This window comes from Lonchura striata, chromosome 3 (assembly GCF_046129695.1).
Source record: "Lonchura striata isolate bLonStr1 chromosome 3, bLonStr1.mat, whole genome shotgun sequence".
In the NCBI taxonomy this organism is placed as follows: domain Eukaryota; kingdom Metazoa; phylum Chordata; class Aves; order Passeriformes; family Estrildidae; genus Lonchura; species Lonchura striata.
The window spans coordinates 20,192,814-20,214,002 of record NC_134605.1 but is presented as its reverse complement, the minus strand read 5'-3'; the positions used below and the strand labels follow the sequence as shown (position 1 = coordinate 20,214,002).

Below are 21,189 nucleotides of genomic sequence, written 5' to 3'. Positions count from 1 at the left end.
TCAACATTCAACTTCGTAGAAATGTTGCTGCTTCACTAGAACAGCTTTTTGTTACTAATACCTTATCAGTTGCTCTCCCTTTACAAAAAGACTGTCTATTTAAAAACAAATGGATAAAGACTTGGTGATGCCTTACTTGCCTGGTCAAGTGTATAGAAGGGCCCTGGGATGTTTTACAGCCTAAGTCTGGGCCAAAATGCACAGCACTGGTGTTTTTCTGCTCTCAAACCTTTGGACCAGGATAATGATGAAATGAAACTGAGTCTGACACTTGGGAAGGAATGATGTAATGTATTATGGAAATCTAAGAGAAGGAGGTAGTTTCTATTACTTTAACAAGTTATATTTTAGTAGTTCTTATCAAATCTTGAAATTGCAGCTCTGAGGATGCTTTAACTTAAAATAGTATTTCTTTGTAACGGATTTTTGCTGACAACGTATGTTTTAATACAGATTATTTGACAACTTAACATAGTGACACTGGTGTTGAAAATACCCACATTCATGTAGCAGTGTAGTTTTACATGTGTGATTGAAAATACTACAGCCTGTTTTCCTGTCCTGATGTCACCATGTCTGGGATTTTTAGAAGTGTGGAGTACTCAGCAGAATTCCAATGGGCTGAGTTTTTTGAGATGCTGAAGTACTACAAACTTATGTTTTATAGTGAACAGTTTGATTGGAGTTTCAGTGAAGGCCAATGGTAAGACCTTGTAATAGAAATCTGGAGGGTAAATACTTCAGGTCTTGGAATGTTAAGCAGGAATGGGAGAACATTTACCTGATGAGAATGCTGGAGTCAAGCAGTGATTGAATTGTTCTCCGATGGTGCCTTCTTCCTTTGCCACATTAACAAAGCCATGGCCATCTTGGAAAGGGCTCACATAGTTTGGAGACTCCACAAACTTCGGGCAACCTGTGCTGCTGCTTAGTCACCCTCACAGTCAAAAAAAGTCTCCTTATGGAAATCTATTTCTGATTTCCTTCCAGTGTTTAAATGGTTTTTCACCTTATTTGTGTACAGCTGTAAACTCGGTGAACTTCTACAGTGCTTTGGGCCAAGGAAGTCTTTGTTTCTAGTTTCAATAGTTGAGCAGTTTGTCCTGCAGAAGAGATAATTATCTATAAGATTATTTGTCATACAGAACTTGTCTGAAGGTTTGTTGGCCATCTGTCTTGTTTGTAATATGGTGTTCCTTCTTAATACTCTTTATTCTGCAACTTTTTGAAGATATAGTCAGATGACCTAAAAACCACAATAAATTAGTACTGTGAAATGGCAGCCCTCTTCAACCAAGGTATTGTGACTCACGTGGTCTGTTGATACATTAAGTAAAATTAGTTTGGCTAAACAAGGGGTGTTTATCTGTTCTGGTGGATCAGTGTGTTCAGAACTGTTTCAGGTCTGCACACCTGTGACTCTTCTCCCATAGTGTGTTTTTGTGTATATGTCAAATGTGTCTCCAGAAGAATGCCTTGACAGCTCTGCATACACACACAGAGCTACATTTCTATTTTGTACATGTTTAACTTTTCATCAACACTAAAAATTATTGAAAGGGACAAGATCAAACTACATAGGCTTGTTGGGGGTGTGAGGGTGAAGGGATACTTGGCACAAGTCAAGGCATGAAGGGGAACCTCACCACGGGGTAGTTGTCACACCACATCTTGACATCTTTGAATACTTTCTAATCAGTCTTTCAATTTCTTTGAGTCTTTCTTTGGAAAAAAAAATTGGGAAATGTAGGTGAAATAACCAAAAAATAAGTTTATTGAGTCTCTCTTTTTCAGCATGTGTTTTGTCCACTGACTCTCCAAAGTGCCCTGGTCTGTAAATACACTTCTTGGTGTAGATAGCCAAGAGGAAACATTTGAGGTTAATGATAATGACAAAACTATGAGACATGAAAAGAGAAAATTGACCATCTTTATGTGTGACTTTTAGATTATCTGATTTTTGGCATAATGAGAAACAACATTGCTCTTAAAACCTCTTTAGGTTCTTGTGGCGTTTTAGTGTAGGGTTATTTTTTGATGGCTGTTTCAATGTCTTTCAGTGGCTCCCAACACAGGATTACTGTATGTAGTGAAGGGCTTTGAGAGTCTGGATGGAAGGGGCTGTTACTGGGCTCTTCCTCAACCATACTGTTTCCCTATTGCTTTTTACTGCATGTGTTCAAACACCTTTTACAGTTAATGCACATGATCTAAAAACACTTTTTTGAATATAAATTTACCATACTGAGGCATAACAGATTTGTAGGAAGTATGGTGGCTCAGACCTTCAAAAGGGAGACAGAATAAATGGCAAAACCCACCTTCAGTCTGGTCTTAAAATGAGCGAATTTGGGAAACTAAAATGGGAGTTCAGGTGCATGAGGAGGACCTGTTTAAGAAACAAAAAGTTCAGGATTCTGCTGTAGATATACAGAAAGACTAGACATAAAAAGACTGTGGAAGAACAAAAACAACCCTATTGAAAACTGTCAGTATTTCTGGTCTATTTTGACAAAACCAAAAAAATTAGTAGTTTCTTTCCATTTTGTGACTTATGCTTGCTCTCAGGTAACTAAGCTTACTCTGCCTGCTTGAACTTTATTTCCTCTTAATGTTGTTAAGAATAAATTTGAAATGGAAATAATAAGCTTCTACTTCTGGCAAGGAGGAGTCTATAAGGCCTTTTTTTTTTTTAAGATGGGCACTTCAGTAGTGTAACAGAGCTTTAGTCAAATTGGGACCATAAGAAAAACAGTTGAGAGATACTAAGAAAAGAAGCTAGATTTATTTTAAAATGAAATTGTCAGTAATTGAAAATAGTTCATCAGATACAGGGCATCATCTGTGTTTTTAAACTTGAGAGTGTTCAATGCAGAAAGTCTCATTCTGGAAACTCTTAAATTATGCAGCCATTTCATTTAACTTCAGAATTTATCAGGAAAAATGTATCTGCAGTTAGTGTAATTAATTACCAAAAGGCATAATTAACAGCCAAATACACAGATTTTTGCCCTCCACCACCACCCACGCACCTTGACAGTTGTCAGTGTTTTACTTGCTGAAGTTTTACCAAAAGCAGAAATCAAAATCAGTTGTTATTCATTTAAAACATTTCTGAAGTTTGAATGAACATATATATATATATACACAGCTGTTAGATATATGTATACATAAACCCATGTATATGGGGTTATGTATAGATATATATATGTCTAACAGCTCCTCACAATGTGAGATGACAGTGGTAATAGAAAATACTAATGGAAATTTAATAGCTACTTAAAAAAAGCTTATAGAAGTTCATTGATGCAGCATTTAAGGCATGATACTGATTTTAATGGCAAAGATACATCATCAGTCAGCATTGACAGCCTGTTCTCCTTGCAGTTGAAAACAGGAACGTTAAAACCGGCTGAGTGTTGAGGGGTGGTTGCTTGTGCAGTGCTCTGGAGTGGGCTGGATAACTTAATGTGTGCAGAATTCACACAGTGAAAAAAGAAGTGTGTATCTGTAAAAATAAACCTGGTTTAAAAAACATTCTATTTAAAGGCAGAGAAAACAAAAAACTGAAAACTTGATTAATGTATCAAAACTGTACTATTTGGTTTTCTAATAAAATGAGGACGTAATTTTATTGTATTTTCCTCTCCAGATATCCAAGAGCAGTAACTTCTGGATTGAGGTGTTTAAGACATCCTTAGTGTACAGGGCAAGGAAGAACAGACTGTCCTCCCTGTGCTGCAATTTCCTTGAACGTACAATACAAAACCTTCTTTCCAACTTTCCTCATGTTTGTTTTGCAGCACATGTTGGCAGTGGAAAACAGATGGTCCTGTTCTTCCAATTTGTATTTAAATAATGTATTGATACAGTAAAACTTGGTAGAAAAGGTATTTAGCCTTTATCTCCCAGAACAGGTTTGAATAATGCTAGTTGTTCTCTGTGTAGGATTTACTTTTTCTCAAAGCAGCTTGAGTTTAGTCCTACAGTCTTTGGTGTTGTCAGCAGTTCCTTATTTCTGCTGTAGCTCTTAACAAATTTAGGTTTGAATCAGATGTTGACTACTGCACTGGTGTTTTATAGTTTGATGACAGATTTCTTAACCCATCTTAATAACATATATGCTGGCAAATAAGTATTTTCCTCCTGCACCCTGATGATACTTGGCACTTATTATGGTTCCACACGTTGTTTTCTCAGTTATTTCCCTGAAGCTAAACAGAACCATGCCTTCCTGCTCTTGACAGGCACCTCAGAGTTGGTAATTTAAGGAATAGAATAATAGGAGCAGTCATTGAGAAGTTTTCAGAGTAAGGATCAGGTAAGTGACTGCATGCAAACCTTGGCACAGTTAGGCTTGTAAAATTCAGCCTTACTATGACGTGTGTTAGATACAACATTTTTGACTAATTCAAGGATAAGAAATGCTTGCTTTCCTTTTTTTATGTGTGCATGTTTCTGACATAATAACACACATCTGTATATTATTTTCATTAAATAGCTTTTCTTGAAAGGTTCAAAATAACTATGTCTTATGGCAAGGGGTCTCTTTGGTGAATTAAAGAGCAATAATTTGGCAGGAACTAATGGTGTCTAATTTTTTTTCCTCTCCAGTGTAATATATTTATGTTTTCAGGATACTGTTAGTTATGGTGTTCTTATGGTAGTATTTCAGTTTCTTTGGGGGGTGTGTGTGCTGGAGTTTCTTTTAGGTTTTGTTTTCAGCTGTAATATTTGAAATTCTGTGTAAGTGTTGATTGTAGTACTAGGGCAGCAGGAAAATGTAGCGTGCTTGTTTGATATCAGAATAATAGTAAGGGGAAATAGCCAAAAAAAAAAGTAGCAGAATTAAGATGTTTTTTTCCTTTTGCAGTTTGCACAGTTGTCTTTTTCTAGAGACATGCTCTTGAACATCCAAAATTGTGAGGAGTGTTAGCACAAGGTGTTTTTTCCTCCCAGCTATCTGTCAAGGTTACAAGGTCCATATTTTTTCCTCTGGACTGTTTGCTGTTTCTCTGCTTCTTTACAGCCTAGTGGTCAGCTTAGAAACTTTGCTTGGTACAGGAGGGAAGAGAGACGGCCAAACCCAGTAAGCTGTAAAATATTATTAATATAGTTTTCCTCCTCTTGCTTCTTTCTTTCTGACTATGCCCCTTGGAACCCAGCACACAAAAAGAACTGTCTGGACTTTTATTTTGGTTGGTTTTTTCTTAGCCTTTTTGCCACTGCAAGATAGATGCATGACTGCCTTTCCTTGTGGTGCTAGGCATTTCAGAAGCTCTTTTAATTCTGAAGCCCTAAACCAGGAGTTTCCTAGGGTTCATCAAAACTGCTCTTTGATGTAATGAGGTTTCAGCTGGGCCAATGTATTGATAGATGTCAGTTACTTCTCATGGAGAGTCCACAGAAGGCAGATGGCTTTGTATGGCAAGTATCTCCAAATCTGCTACTACACTTAGTAGCAGGCAATATGTATTTTTTTCTGCCTGTGTTACAACAGTGTTCTGCAGATGTGGCTCATGACAGCAAAAATCTGTGGGAGGCTTTCATTTCCTGAAAAGTGGGTGAAATGATTGTGCCCGGAGATTGTGTTTTACAGGGGTTATGCTTGAATAGCTGCTATACTGCTAATTCATACTGAGACTTGTGAGTTGTTTTATTGCTCTTTCAAGAGGCGCCATGTTTTTCTTGGTTTCCCATGGATCAGTGAAGATTTCTGTAAATGGATCCATCATGGAGTGTAGAAAACTTGGAAGGGTAAACTGAGGATGTGTTAAGTGAAATCTGCATTCTAATTGAATTTACTCATTCCTAGACTGTTGGTTTGCCCCAGACTTTTTCAAAGATAGCAGGAGATCAGCTAGAGAAGAAATGAATAGTGTCCTGCTTTTCAGTTCAGCAGTGCTAAAGGAGGTGAGGCTGAAAATAATTGCTGCCAGAAGTTAATACAAAGAGGAAACCTCAAACTCCTAATTATTTTCCTGTAGTTATTGGTATCAAGAATATCCAGACTTAGTCTAATTAAAGAAGGCTTCTGCTTCATAGTATTCTGCTTATTAGAAATAATCTGTCCTCACAAATAAGTATCTCATATTAATTTTACATATGCTTGTTATAACGTCTTCCTCCTGAGTTTTGGAGGCTGGTTTTCATCCTGGTAATGTCCAGCAATTTGACTGACACCATTGTTCAGGGAAGTGAGTTCTCTGAGTTTGGTAATACATTTTTTTTTGATAGTTTGTTTATTTGGTTTGTATGTTTGATGGGGGTTGTGTTTGCCTTTTTAAGTACCAGTGGCTGATTCCACAATTCCTCTGTTTACATGTTCTGGTGACTTTGGCATTGCTGTTGGAGAAACTGTAATTCCTTCCTGTCTGAGAGACACTTTACTTCCTGGTAAAATGGGAGACACTATTTCCTGGTAAAATGGGAATTTGGAATTTTTTTGTAGGCTCCAAGGGTGTGATTACATGGTTCCATTCTCACCTCTTTGTTCAGGCACTGTTAAGTATTGCCTGAAGTATGAGGATTGATCAGAAACATCTTTTTGGTCAGAATAAAGTGGCAGTACTTGAACCTATTTCACTGTTTTTTATTGTTCTCACTGGCTGTGCTTTTCTAATAAGATGAAAGTTGCTGTATTTCAGCCAGAGAGGGAGATGACCTTTGAGACTGGTAATCTGACTGCCCTAACAAATGAAGTGATATGGCCAGGTAGAAATTTTAATTTGTCCTACTTGGAATCTTGAGTATAATTGTCACAATATACACAAAAAAACCAGCTTGTAGTAATAGTCTATTTTATTTAGTGTCATACAGAAATATAACAGTGAAAGGCTCTTAGCACTGTATTTCTGAACCTTAAAATCTACTTGGTCAGCTTTTTCACTGTAGTATCAAGGAACCATGCAGCAAGGCTGCAGTGTTGAAAGTGTTGCTTTCTTAATGAGGAATGCACCCAAAAAGGGTTCCTTGTCCCTTCTCAATGAAAGCTTGTCAGAGCAGAAGTCAAGCTGCCTATTAAGCAGGGAGGGAAGTTCCCTTAATACTTGCACAGCAGCCACCTGGAGAGTTGTTTATTACTTTGCTAAATGTTATAGATTGTGGTATAATACAGTTATCATCAGTGTGGGAAACAATGTGATTAAAAAAAAAAAAACAAAATAAAATTTGTCTTGTAATTCTAGTTTGTCAGTAGAAATGTTAGTGCTGATCGTTACAGCTGCTTGTTCTAAGAAAAAGGTATTTTTCTTCTCTCTCTAAAATGATTTTTTTAACAAGTAGCTCACGTATGCAGGTACTTGCACTATTATTCTGTGTGCCTTAGTAAAATTATGCATGTTAATGATTTTTTTTTTTTTTTTTTTTTAAGAAATTCAGTCTTTTACTTGATGTTAAATATCTCTTTTGGAGACATGGTTGTGGAAAGAAACCAGAATTTTCCATCAAATCCTCGTTATCACTTTTTGATTCTGGCTTTTAAAAAGGAATATATTCTTCATAGTAGTTGGAGGGTTTTTTAACTGGTGTTAGCACATTTTTTGTGCTAGGTGGTTTGGGACTGTGAGCTCCCTCGGGAATGATGTGTAAAGATGTGAATAGCTGTTTGTGACTGATGATTATTTTTTTAAGAAATATCGATGAGGACAAGTTTTGGGTTTGCAGCCAGTGTATCTTTCCCAGTTGTCTCCTTTTCTATTAGTCTGTTTTGTGTCAGCTCTAAGAACTTAAGTTTTTGCTTTGCTGTGTAAACCATGTTTTCCTATGCAGCATTTTGGAGGTGCCAGCTGACCTAGCAGACCTTTCAGGGAGTGTTGTCTCCCTGGCTGGTTTGAGTGACCTGTGTGAAGATTGTTGTAGTGGGCTTCACAATGTGCTGAAGAGGAGAAAAGATCAGATTCTTGGGATCTCGTGGAAATTGACTTTTATCTAAGAATAACACTAAGAAATAATGTCAGCTTTAAGAAACTCTCTGTGTAGCTAGAAGTAGTTTCTTTTCTTCTCTTAGAAAATACTTCTAAATATGTTGTAAAATTAACATGAGCTTCTGGATAAATACAGATAGAGTTTGAGCATCTGATCTATTCGTACTCTTTTTAGGCCATCGTGACTGCACAACCTATTTCCAGAGAGAGTAATAAGATATCTTATTTAGGTATTGATGTTTAAAAGCTTAAAATGTAAATGCAGAAAAAGTGCTGTTTGATTTTTTTTCTCTTTTTTTTGGGTGGAAGGTGGTGTGTGTTTCTTAAATTTTACTCTATACAACTACTGTGACACAGTTTAAGCATAATTTTCCCCCCCTCTTTCAATTTAAGAAATAAATTTAATACAGGAAAATTTTGAAGTATTCCACACAATTTTTGTTTATTTGATAAACTGTTACGAGCTACAGTGTGCTTTGCATATCATTGTAGATCTTTGGTTTATTGCCAGTAAGAAATTGTATGTATATTTAAAATATTCTAGTAGTCAGTAATGGTTACTGTGTCTGGTTGTTCTTCCCAGAAGGCAGAATCTCTTTATTCCATATGGCATTCAGGAAGTCTGATCTTTCTGTATTCTTTAAGAAAGCATACATTTTTAATGTTAGGTGTGTCTCCTTTCCAATCTGAGAGCCTGCTATTCTGAGTAGCAATTCTGACTCAGAATCTTTTTCTTGCAGGGTCTTTTCCAGTTCCAAATAGCTTTGTCTCCAGTCAGAGTTTAATACTTCTCATTGACCAGTGCCATCAGAACCTGACACAAAATACTACTTTTTAGATTTTACCATTCTGTGAGCTGAGCTGCTCTGGATAATGCTTGAAAAATACTGCAGGGTTTCTTTCTATAATAATTTAAAAATATATCACAGTATTTATTAAAGGGTCTGGTAATAGGAGCAAAGGAGTTTGCAGCTATTTATTTTAATACCTTGTTTTTGACATTCAACATAAAATGGAATAGCTGTATACATGCCTCCTGTTTCTTATGGACCTTTTTTTTTCAAGTCCACTGTGGTGAAGTGGAATTTGACTGTAAAGGACCAGAACCATCACAATGCTTCTGCCTTTAGGACGTGTTGGATCTGACCTCTGTGAACTTTGCATGTCATCTTTCTCCATTTTGTAGGGGTTTTGTTTGCTTTAGGTGGGAGTTTCTGGGGGTGCACTTGCTTTTTCTGGTTGTGGTATTCCTACCTAGTGTTTTTTTTTTTCCTCTTCAGAGTGGTCCTCAGATAGCTCTCAAAAGTGAATGGTCTCCATTTCAAAGGCAACCTTAAGCCATCTATAATTTAAACTAATCCTTAAATGATGCCTGGAATCAACATTTCTCTACTGGTGTGAGGAACCTTTGCTTTGAGATAGAGTAGTATGTGCAGATTCTATATTCAGTATCTTTCATGTTTTGGTGCTGTATCTGCTTTCAGGTGTCAGCCACTTGTTAGGAATGCTTTCAAGGACACTGGCTGAGTGTCAGTCATGCTACTGATAATGCATGTATTTAACAGCTCACTCCCAGAGATTTGCTCCTTAAAGAAAAATGGTGGGTGAGTGTGTTTACTTGTTTTTTGGGGCAGCAGTTTGCTGCAGAGATGTTGCTGTAAGTGCAAATACAGAACTGCCTTGAATTTCTGTTCTGTAGGTTATTTGCCTTCATTGTTAGCTCTCTTGGGGGTTTCCTTCCTCTCTACTCCCTTAAATCTGTGTCATCCTCTCTTCTCTGTTGGAATTTTGAGCTAATCCAGAAGTGGATCCAATCAAGTAGTTGGGGCTGTCATCTCACAGGCTGGCAGGATGCTTGATACAGGTATTGCCAGATTTATGGCAAGATGAGCTCAATCCAGAGCAAATGAGCTGTATCAGTTAGCATCTTAGTTACTTAATTTGTGTTTTCTTCTAGTTATGAAGATGGACAGTGTTGGAATATTTTTGTTTTAATAATTTATTATTTTGTTCTGAAGTACTGGTTCTACTTAATACAGTCTTCTACCTAAAAGGACAGCTTGTCCTACAAAGAGCAGTATGGAGGTAACTTCTTTGGGTTTAATTGTAAAGGAGATGTTGCTTTTTCAAGAATATGAAACCTAGTTAGTATTTTTCATAATGAACTCTTCCTGTTAAAATTTGTTTGATAGGCAAAATGAATCATGGCTTCATTCAAATAGGTTCAGTCTGGATTTGCTTTATTTTTCAGAGCTGCTCTTCTAGATCGACTCTCAATATGATACAGATTTTCGTGTCTGAAAACTGGCTAGTTAGATTTCTCACCAGATTTTCTCCCAGTCTGCAATAGCAATTTCAGTGCTGTGTCTGTTTGGAAATACCTGCCACGCCCAGGACTCTGCTTCTCTTGACTACAAATCGTTTGGTTGGTTGGTTTTGCTCCTCCTGTCCCATTTGGGGAAGGTGGAGAAAACCAGCACAAAAATGTGATGTTGAAGAGTAAAAACTTAAGTGATCAAGCCCTGCTGATTAATTTATGAACTGCTTCCTTGGGACCCTCTCCCACCTTTTTTATAATGAGTCTATTGGGGGAATTGAAAGCTTTTTTCCTTTTTATTTTAAAGAATTTATCAACCTTACTGTTGTCATTTATCGTTACAATGTTTTTTGGAAATGCTATCTGAACACATATAAGGTAGAAACGAAACCATGTGCATGTGTTTTGGAACATGATAAATTTTCTCTAGAAGTGACCTAGGTGTGTATATTTTTTAACAAATAGCTCTTGAAAGCACTTTGTTACTTCTCTGTAACTTATGTCTTCATGAAACAAAAGAAATCAATTGTGTATTTTTTTCTTTATTTTAATGTATTAACTTCCACAGCATCTGTGGAAATACAAAGCACTCTTGACAGTAGCTGCTAGAATGGCAGTTTTTTCTTCTATTTGTCCTTTTTGGTCTTCTGTGGGTCTTAAAGCTAATGGTGTTACAGTTTAGGTTCATGAGTTGTTTTAAACTATCAGATGAAATAATTCTTAATTTAAATTTAGATTTTGACCTGTCAGAGTAATGAAGTTCAGTAAATATGATTTTTTTTATATAATTATTTGAAATTATTTTATCTTACTATACAATATAATTGGTGTAAAATATTCAGGTAAATATTTTTATTTGAGAGCAGTCTCAGCTTAATTTAATCTGTTAAAAACTGCAAACATACTGACTTGGTTGAAACTGTGACGGCATCTGGCAGTCATTTCAGCAGGTGTTTGTATGATGATATTAATATTACACTCACACTCTTCCAAATTTGTTTATTGACTTTTATGCTTCTATCATCAACAAATCTGATTATAATGCTTTTTATGTATGTTACTGCCTGATATTGTTGCACTTTAAAATAGTGTTTTGCAAAATATTTTGGAGGCACTGTATTTTAAAACAGGTATTTCTGCTTTAAAGCAGGTGTATGTTGAAGTGTTTATAGGGAAGGATTTTCAAAATACAGCTCTTGCAGTCTGGTTAAGAGTTTTCTTGCTCTCAAGGAAGGGCAGTGTGCAGTATAGTATAACTTTGTGAGCAGCATCCCTCTGAAGGCTCCCAGTGTAGCTGCTTTAGTCTGCCCGGGGTTTTCAGGGAGCATCTGGAATGCTAAAACCAAGCACCAAGGCTGCTGCTCTTACAGGTCACTCAAGACCTTCAGCTCTCCTGGTACTGTTTCACTTGGCAGTAACTACAGATTGCATCTAGGAAAATAGAATCAGTTGTTACTCCTGAAGTGGCAGAAATCTGTGCAGAAGCCCCTCAGAAGTGTGGTAAAATCTGCTGGTGGTACCCTTCCTTGTCTTCCATGGTATTCACATGGAAAAAGGAAGATTTTAATTATTCTGATACCTGCTGTGATGTGTGCATATCCCTTAATATCATCTGTGCTAGAAGAGCAATGTTATAGTAGGACTCCTGCCATTTTCCTCAACAAACTGCAAGAAAATTAATATATTTCTGTTCTGCTTAGCCAGTCCTTCAGTGTTTCAACCAAACTGACCTTTCCTTCCATTTTAGTCCACAGGCTTCTGCTGTCTCTTTCCAGCAGTGATATGTTCTGTCCTTTGTGGCCTCCAGGGGTGGTATTCTGAAGACCTGAGTGGGGTTTATCCATGCCCTTTCCATCACCCTACTGAGAGTGAAATTCTCTGCTTTGCTTTCTATTTTTTCCCCTGTTATCTTTGCTTATTGTGCTGTTGCTGTGTTTTATGTGGCAATTTTGAACTATTGTACTGACTATCCAGAACAGGGGGAAAAACCCAACTGTTCTGACAGTCATCTTGTGTCTTCAATGCAAAATAGGGGAGCAGAGGGGGGCTTGAGACACCATGGGGGATATTAGTGACAGTAATAATAGTTACTGTATCAAATCTAAAATAGAAACAAGGGCTGCGCAATCGATCCCTGCTGCAGTGTTGGAGTACATTTGGGTGTTTTGCTGTGGGGAGCCTTGGGGCTGGTGGTGGGGCTTGAATTCCTCCTGGCAGGGCCTGCTTCACACCCACGGCTGCTTTGCTGCTCTGGCGTGCCAGGGAAAGGCTGGGAGCTCTCCTGTAGCAGCTTCTGTCTCTGCCTACCTTGTTAAATTGAGAGGGTGTTTTTCATCTGTGATGTGAAGAAACGGGTAAAACCAAGTGACTGAATCATGAGTGTGCATTGAGTCTGCTCTGAGGTCACTGACCTCCCACAGGCAGTGATTCCCCACTGGGCCATACATGCCTTCACAGGAAAATTCACTACAGTTCGTCTATCAATGACCTTTAGGCTTTTTGCATAATTCATAAATACTTATCTTTCCTAGGTAGTGAAGTGGTCAGATGCGAGGTGTGCCTGGGAAGCAACAGTCAGGGAGTGTGAGCCAGCTTCTAGCTGACGTTTTGGAGATGGCTCTCTTTTAAAAAGTGGTGTGTTCTGATAGAAATGTCACAGTTCACTTCTGTCCTTAGAAACCTGTGCTGTTGGTGGTTCTTCCCAGTCATGTGGTCTTGTAGCTGTGCTGAGCTGGACCAGCTGCTGGGCTGGCTGAAGGCTGACCATGGGGGTACTTGCAGGTTAATTTTCAGGTGGATTAATGAACTGATGAAGCTCTCCTCTATTGCTCTGAGGAGTCTGTGTGGAGGTATACACATCACCAGTGAACTTCATCTTTGCACAGCTTCTGTCCTCTATTTGGATGTTGTGGCAGTGTTGTGATCTCTAGTGGCACATGGTGAGGTTGCCATTTATAAATATCTGTTAAGAAAGGGGAAAAATAGTTTGGGGTTTTGGTGGTTTTTTTCACTGATGTAGTAGCTGAGGCTGCATGGTATGTGTAATCCAATATAAGGACAATGTTTTGTAATTTATGTCAAAAAATCCCAAACCAGAAACCTTTAGGAAAATTATGAGATTAAGATTTTGAAATGTGAGTGAGTCACTTCAGAATTGCATTGCTTTGTTTTTAAAACAGATTACTGTAGTATTGGAAGAGTAGGGAAATTTTATTGGTGGCATATTGGGTTATTTTTTGTTGTTGCCTTTTTTTTTTTACATTAGTCTCCTCAACCTAATATATTCAGGAAAACAGCTGGCTCTGTGGCACTGCTTTTATTTTCACATTATATTTTGCCCAGTTTAAGAAGAAAAAGGCAATTAAGATGAAAAGGAAATGCAAAATTGTTTTCTTACAGTTAAGCATCTGCAGAAAGTATATATTTTTCTTAAGTGGAGTTGGTTTTAATTTATTTTCTAGATGCTTTTTGTTCTGGCCTTTTTAAAATTCTTGCAGCTTTATAATGTAATGTTAGTTATAGGGCATGCAGTGATGAGTAATTATTTCTTGCTTGTTTCAAGGATGTTCCATAAATATATGAACAGGGAAAATTGAAAATAATGAATCAAAACCTTTAGAATTACACTCATGACACTTTCTGCACTTCTTTTTTTAAAGGGCAGGAAGAAAATATGCTCTTACTTTTTCAAGTGTAATTTAGGTAAAGTGAATGTATATATTTAAAGCTACCTCCATTTTACAGAAGGTTTTGTGTGCTGGCCTGATCTATTCCCAAAATGTTTGAGGAAAACTCAGTCTTGAGTTTTGTACTAAGTGTTATGTTTACTAAAGGATTTCTTGATAACATTTAGTTAATAATTGACACTTCAGTTTTCCTCATTCTGCTGATAGTGTTAGGTAAAAAATTTGAAGTAATGAGGTGAATGAATTAGTATAGTGAATTAAATGCTTGCAGATAAATCAGAAGCCCGGGGTTTTGCTTTTTCTTAAGCTGCTTTTGGTGTAGCTTCTGTGTGTGTTTGGATAAAGTATACATGAAGGAACTTAGATTTGTATGCTGTGATATTCTGACCTTTTTTTTTTTCACTAGAAGTACTCTGCTCTCTAGCACTTCCTCCCCACCCTTCTGACTATGTACTTACCTGGAAATTTCTGTAGCATTTCCCTGGTATAAAGCAAAACTACAATTCCAGTTATTGAATTTCTTTTTTTGTTTGCAGATGATGATGTACCTGCAGATATGGTTGCAGAAGAATCGGGTCCTGGTGCACAAAACAGCCCGTACCAACTTCGCAGAAAAACTCTTCTACCTAAAAGGACAGCTTGTCCTACAAAGAGCAGTATGGAGGTAACTTATTTGGGTTTAATGGTAAAGGAGCTGTTACTGTTTCAAGAATATGAAACTAGATAGTATTTTTCATAAATTAGCTAATGACTGAACTAATTCTTACTTATTTCATTAAAGGGTGCCTCTACTTCAGCTACTGAAAACTTTGGTCACCGAGCAAAACGTGCTAGAGTATCTGGGAAATCCCAGGATTTATCAGGTAATAACTTTTGTACAAAAAAGGGGCAAGGGAGAAGAAGGATTTAGAGACATTTTAATGTCACACATTCTCCCAAACAAATTATCCTCAAACTAGTTTTCTGTGTATTCTCCAACTAAGAAACAGTAGTGGGGGAAAAACACCAAAACAAAACTACAGGCTTGTTCTGATCTTCAAATTTGATAGCATGATTTTAATCAGAATTTTTAGAATCTGATCCTTTGTTCTGTCTGCTTCACTGCAGGCATGTTTTGGTTGTTTATTGTTCTCACAGTGCTATGTAGTTGAATCTAAGCTGCTGTTAGGAGCAATAATACTGCAATGTTTAATTACCATTTCTCATACCGATGGCATTGTTCCATTGCATTTTTAGGGGTAGTTTGGTTATGTCATCATAACACTTCATTGTGCAGAGAGGGAGAGACTTGGTGTGTTTGCAAATAAAAACCAATATACCTGCATACACAATGTATGTAGATTTTTGCACACATCTGCGGTAAATGTGCATTTTATAATAAACACATATCCAATACCTGTATATATAACTGTATCGTGTGTATTTTATTTATGTGCATACACTTTATACAGGCACACACTCCCTGCTTGTTCTGTCTTCTGTGTAGTTTTTCAATCTCTCTGCTTTTATTCTTTTTTGTGTCCTGACACACTCTTCAGTTCCAAGAGATCTGCTGTCACTTTTGCCTGGAAAATCAACACCAGCGCTTGCCAGCTCCCATCGATGTGGGAAGCTTTTCTTGCTTCTGTTTTTTTTAGTCCACGTCTCCCTTAATATTGTGATTTAAAGCTGAGCAGCTGGCACAAGACTTTGGGTCTGTTTTCATGTCTTCTGTTGAGGTCTGCTCTTTCTGGCTTCTTATTTTCTCCATAGCATAATTTTTTGTCCTTTCCCTGCTTTGATAACTCTAATTTCAGCAGCTGTTTAAGAACCATTTAACTTCAGATTTATGTTTTTGAAATAGCCAGAACCAATTGGACATAATCCTGTGTCATTTTGCATTGATTAATTTCCTGATTAGCTCTCTGGAGCCTTGTGTAGAGTTGTCTTTTTACAGACTGTGTTTCTCTTGACAATTCTTAGTTTTTCTTCCATTTCTTTCACTCTTTGCTGTGTTTGTCATTGTGCTTTTCTTCTCCCTCTTTCTTTAGTGAGAGTGTGTAACTTTCCAGCATGAATGACACTGATTTCCTGAGGAATTCTCCACGCTTTCACTGTGCATTCCATTTGTTAAATTCTTGAGCTCATGTGGGGAAAGTACGGGTATTGTGGAAGCTTCTCCATCATGGAATTAACAGAGGACTCACTGTAAACAGTGATTTTACAATTTTACTTTTAAGACCATGTTCAAAACACTTGTAATGTAAGAAAGGACTGTCCTCCTCAAACCATTTTTATTAATCTCTTTCCCAATATGAGTGATGGTTATTTTTTATTCTCCCTGTTGAGTTTCTAAGAGATTCCTCTAAATTTGTCCAAATATTGATTCTGGTGAGATTTATTTTAGCACTCAGTCCCTTTCACCTCGTGTTTTTTGTTGGCATAGGCAATGACAGCTGTTGTAACTGAGTTGTAGATGTGAGACTTTTTGGATTGTCATGAGTGGTGACCGTATTGTCCTCTGGGCTGTATAGGTATTTGTTTTAGAACTGTCAATGAAATGTGGCATGGGACTAGAAATCAGGAAATTTCTTGATGGAAAACCATTCCTTGTTGTATAGACTGAGTGGAGGAAGATTCAGTGAAGTTGAAAGGAGAAGTGCCAGTCAACTAGAGTTTCCAACTGGAGTGAAGCCAGGAGTTGAAAAAACATGTATTTTAATACTGATTTCAGAGTTAGTTCTGCTGAGAGTGTTGCTGTTCTAAATTTCTCTTTTCACTGAACTGTGGATTTGCAGTACATTCTGAGACTTGAGGTTACTGGCTCACTCACTGATTGTTCTGTACACTAGGAGCATGCATAAGCTTACAGAACTTACTGACTTTTTTAAAATTGATTTTTTTCTTCTACTATTGATTTCCTGAGATACTTTCCCAAGAACAATATATGCTATGTTTCTGACATGTTTCTGCTTCTTAACAAGAAAAGATGCTTACTAAATACATCCCTATGGAGCAAAAGCTATTTGTCTCCATTTTCTCCCCTAAAATGGACAAAAAAGGCAACATACAAGACATAATTTGCAATTTTGGATTATTGAGATGGTGTTCTTTGTCTTTGTACAAAGAAGGGAATTCACTTTCAGGCCTCTTTCCCTGCTCTTTGTCTTGGTATTACTTTGCTACTCCCTATCAGCTAAATGATCAAAACTGAAACTGAATTAGCTTTGTGAATATGTGGAAACTGAATGACATAACTAGCTATGTTTCTAACTTTCAGGTGTGCAGTATATTAAAACTCACTAAATAATAAAAAGTTCAACTGTCAACTTACATTAGGGCAAAGATGAAGATTGGTGGTGACCTCTTGCACTTCATTTTTATTTTTATTCTTGTCTGTTTTTGACACTTATTTGGAAAACTGGTTTGGACTCTTTTAATATGAGTATACATTTTGTACATTACCTTGACTTCATCAATTAAGCATGAAACTGTCAGCAGTGGGAGCATATAAATTCCTCTGATCTGGTGGCCAGACAAACCTTTGAAAACTGTTTTAGCTCATTTTTGTAAACTGAGAGGAAGAACACATTGATTACATCCTTGCTTTGACACATAGCTAAAAGATATCCAAGATGTGAAGTGTGGATTTATAGAACAAAAGCATGTAGGTCTCTCTTGGATACAGAGAAGTCTTCACATTAAGAAGCAAATTAGCTTTTTCAAATTATACTGGAGAATTTTACCAGGTAATCACTGTATCAGTGATTTGAGTGGAGAAATCTCAAATCAAGCCCTGCTTAATTGAGCAGAAGGGCAATTTAAATTAAATTGCTGACTTCTGCAGGATTTTGAATAAAACTGAGTGAGGATAGCAAACACCTGTAAAATCAGTCTTCATTTTGAAAGCAGTGCCTAAGTTTCCGAGTAAATGCAACTTGAAAAATTGCAGGGGCAAGAAGGTTAATTGAGGCTTTAAAACTTTTATTATTATTTTTATTTCAAGTGTTTTGACACTTTCTCAAAGTCATTCCTTGTCCCCTGCAATAAGGAAACACATCTGGATTAAAATTTTAATTTTGAAATTGAGCATAGGGAGGAAAACAGGAGTATGAACTTTGGAGCAGTGGGAGGGCACTGTGTTAGTGAGCTTCTCCAGTCAATAAAAAATTATTCAAGGTCTTAACACAGATAAAGGAAGAAAAGAACCTGCAGTTTGTTTATGGAAGTAACTGCTTAAATTTTATGTCTCAGGGATTTGTATGTTAAAAGGAGAAGAGAGGTTGTGCAAAACTTGGGAAGATTTACTGTTTTGTATCCGCAATATAACATTTCAGCTTTCAGTAAGACAGTAGAAAGTCTTCTACTGTAGTCACATCTAACTGGAAGGCTACCACAAAAAGATTAATTCAGAAGCAATGTCCAATTATCCTGTGATGCATTTCAAGAGTAATTTTGCATACACATCCTCTAAACTTTGGAAGCTGCTCTGTGTGGTTGTGCCTTTAGGATCATAGAGAGCATACTGAAGGCATTAGCCAAAGAAATGACCTTTGTAAACAGAACTTGCCTGCTTTGAGGGTTCCTGCCCCAGGAGGGTCTGGTGAGAGCACAGACTGCAGTCAGGGCTTTCCCAAAGGAAGTGTTGTATGTGGAATGTCCATGTGCCCATGAGCAGGGTTTAACAAAGTGCCCTCCTGTCTCCACACAATGGTATGAGAATACAACTTTCTCCAGCCTCTCTGAAGAAATGCATCTGGCAAGACTAATACTACTTCTGGTTTAGATTTTTAATTTTAAAATGAAGAACATAAATGGGAGTAAGTGGAAGGAGTACACTTGGGCGTTATTGATGGCTGTTGATTTCCTACATCCCAGATGTCCTCTTTCCCTAATGTGTTCATTGTGGGAGAACAAGGAAGTCTTCCTAGCAGCTCTTCCAAAGAGTGACTCCTTTGATTAAATTCTTTTGTATTTGAAAACATTTGCAGACATTTTTGGCTTTGGGACTGTATTATTATTATTGTATAGATAATGTGGGTTAATTGAACCACAATGAAGCTAATAGCAGTGAGAAACCAGCATTTCTGGAACACACATAGTCGCCTGCTTAGCATCTGCACTGGCTTGCAGAATGATTCCTCCAATTGAAAAGGTGAAATAAGAAGTTTGGAAAGAAGACTTGAAGTCTGTAACTTCTGTCGGATTTTTTGCTTTTGGTTTTAGAAGAAGCAAGCTTTAAAAAAGGCTGCTTTGAAATAATTGACATTTTAAATGGGAATCTTTCAAGCGACAAGTTGGTAATCTTTTGCAGTCAGAATTTGAACTCACTAGATATGTCAATAACCTTTTATTGATTACTGTTTAATAGCAGCACCTGCAGAACAGTATCTTCAGGAGAAGTTGCCAGATGAAGTGGTTCTAAAGATCTTTTCCTACCTGCTGGAGCAGGATCTCTGTAGAGCAGCTTGTGTGTGTAAACGCTTCAGTGAGCTGGCTAATGATCCAATTTTGTGGTAAGTGAAAAGCTATTCCTCATTATCTTGAGAAATACTAGATGTGCTGCTCAAGATGCCAGTACAATAGAAAAATTGAAATACTGGTTACAATTTGTTGATGGAAAACCACTTGTATTTTATTATGCCTGGTTTAGTTAAGCATTATTTTTGTATTATATGTATTAAACAGTAAAACTTGATTCTCTAGTAGTGTAGATACTAGTTAAACAATGTCTTTTTAAAAAAACATCAGTTCCTTCACTTACCATTCCTTCTCCCCCCTTTAACCTTTTTGAGGCTACTATGGGTATTGTGTTACTTCATACAGAAGGAAGAAAACATTTCTTCAACTTAGATGTGAGCTTTGTCTAGTGTTACTTAAATGGAGTTTTTGTTTGGTTTGAGTTTTGTTTGCTTTGTTTAATGTTTGGATACTTGGGCTGTTTTCCCCCATATGAGTATGCTCTACCTCTGGGTTATTGAGAGTTTTAATACATGAGAACTAAATTTCTATTTTTTTATAAGGGAAGAAACCAGCCTATTTCTTGAGCTGCTTTGTTTTAAAAGTAAAGATTAAGACTAAAAGAAAAATAATAAAATAACATAACTACCCTGTTTTCCTGTCCTAAAGACAGCTTAGGGGATGCCTTGTCAGATGAATTACAACTTTTGTGATTCAGTGTCATCCTGTAAGTCTGGGCTTAATATCAGCAGGCTCAGATGCTGCAATTATTTGCATTCTGGCACTAATGAAAAGAGTCCAACTGCTGTGTGCTGTTTTCTTCTTTTTAAACCACTGTAATTTGTTCACTGATGAATTCTTTTTGGAATACAGTGCATCACTTGTTCTCAGTGAATGCATTTTTCAGTCTTTTTTTGGCAAGGTGAGGAAGGTGGCATGCTTGGTCTTAGTTTTGTTATACTTGTGCTGCTAGCTTTTGTAAGTGTTATTGCTGTAGTTAATGTACAGTTAGATTCACAAATAGTATATGTAACTACTTAAGTATCTTCATGAAAATTGCATGTTGAGATCTTTTTCTCTTGGCTTATAAAACACATAAAAATTTTTGTCAGAAAAAACACAAAAGTCAGTACAAAAAAATTATTTTTACATGGTAGGTGCTGATCTTGGTTGTATTCACTGTCACTGGAAAATTCTGTTCCAAAAAAATCCTGGGTTTTAGCCTTTGGTTTTGTATTAAAATGGAAGAGTAATCAGAAACACATTAATTTTCTCTTCTGTTCAGGAAAAGATTGTATATGGAAGTATTTGAGTACACTCGTCCAATGATGCATCCTGAACCTGGTAAATTTTATCAGATTAATCCAGAAGAATATGAACATCCAAATCCCTGGAAAGAAAGCTTCCAGCAGCTGGTAACAGTTTTATTAATTTATATTCAAATTCATGGGTATTTATAAAAGTAAAAACACCAACTTCTGAAATGTGGCTGACAACAGTAATTATCTTGAGTTTAGACTTTAAGATTCTTGTGGTGTTATGCAGTAGGGGGAATTCATAGCTTTTTTCCTGTTTTGAGGCACACTTTAGGGAGACACCACATGCTAAAGTGGAGTCCTCAAGTATCCAGGTCTGCTGTATTGGGTTTTGCGTCACTGAAATTTCTGTATGAGATTGTCATGGTCTGAGACTCACAATGTGAAAGATGCTGTTGCCATATCTCACTAAACCAGTGTGTGTGCTGGTTATCAGATTTCTGTGCATCTTCCTCTGGTGAACCAAACACATTGGTAATATCACTTGGGCTAAATAGTGATTGTAG

At 37.0% G+C, this 21,189-nt stretch overlaps 1 protein-coding gene across 4 annotated transcripts in view; it reads left to right on the top strand.

Annotated features, from left to right (window-relative positions):
- Positions 1-21,189, top strand: part of FBXO11 (F-box protein 11) — a 69,401-nt gene that overhangs the window by 20,339 nt on the left and 27,873 nt on the right. For 3 of the 4 annotated variants that reach the window (XM_077781930.1, XM_021540179.1, XM_021540182.3), the window contains exons 2-5: positions 14,465-14,592; positions 14,710-14,791; positions 19,279-19,423; positions 20,653-20,782. In XM_077781930.1, the coding sequence (XP_077638056.1) occupies positions 14,485-14,592; positions 14,710-14,791; positions 19,279-19,423; positions 20,653-20,782 (465 nt within the window). In that variant the 5' untranslated portion in view covers positions 14,465-14,484. The remainder of the gene's footprint in view (positions 1-14,464; positions 14,593-14,709; positions 14,792-19,278; positions 19,424-20,652; positions 20,783-21,189) is intronic. The other variant, XM_021540180.1, reaches the window with a different exon arrangement.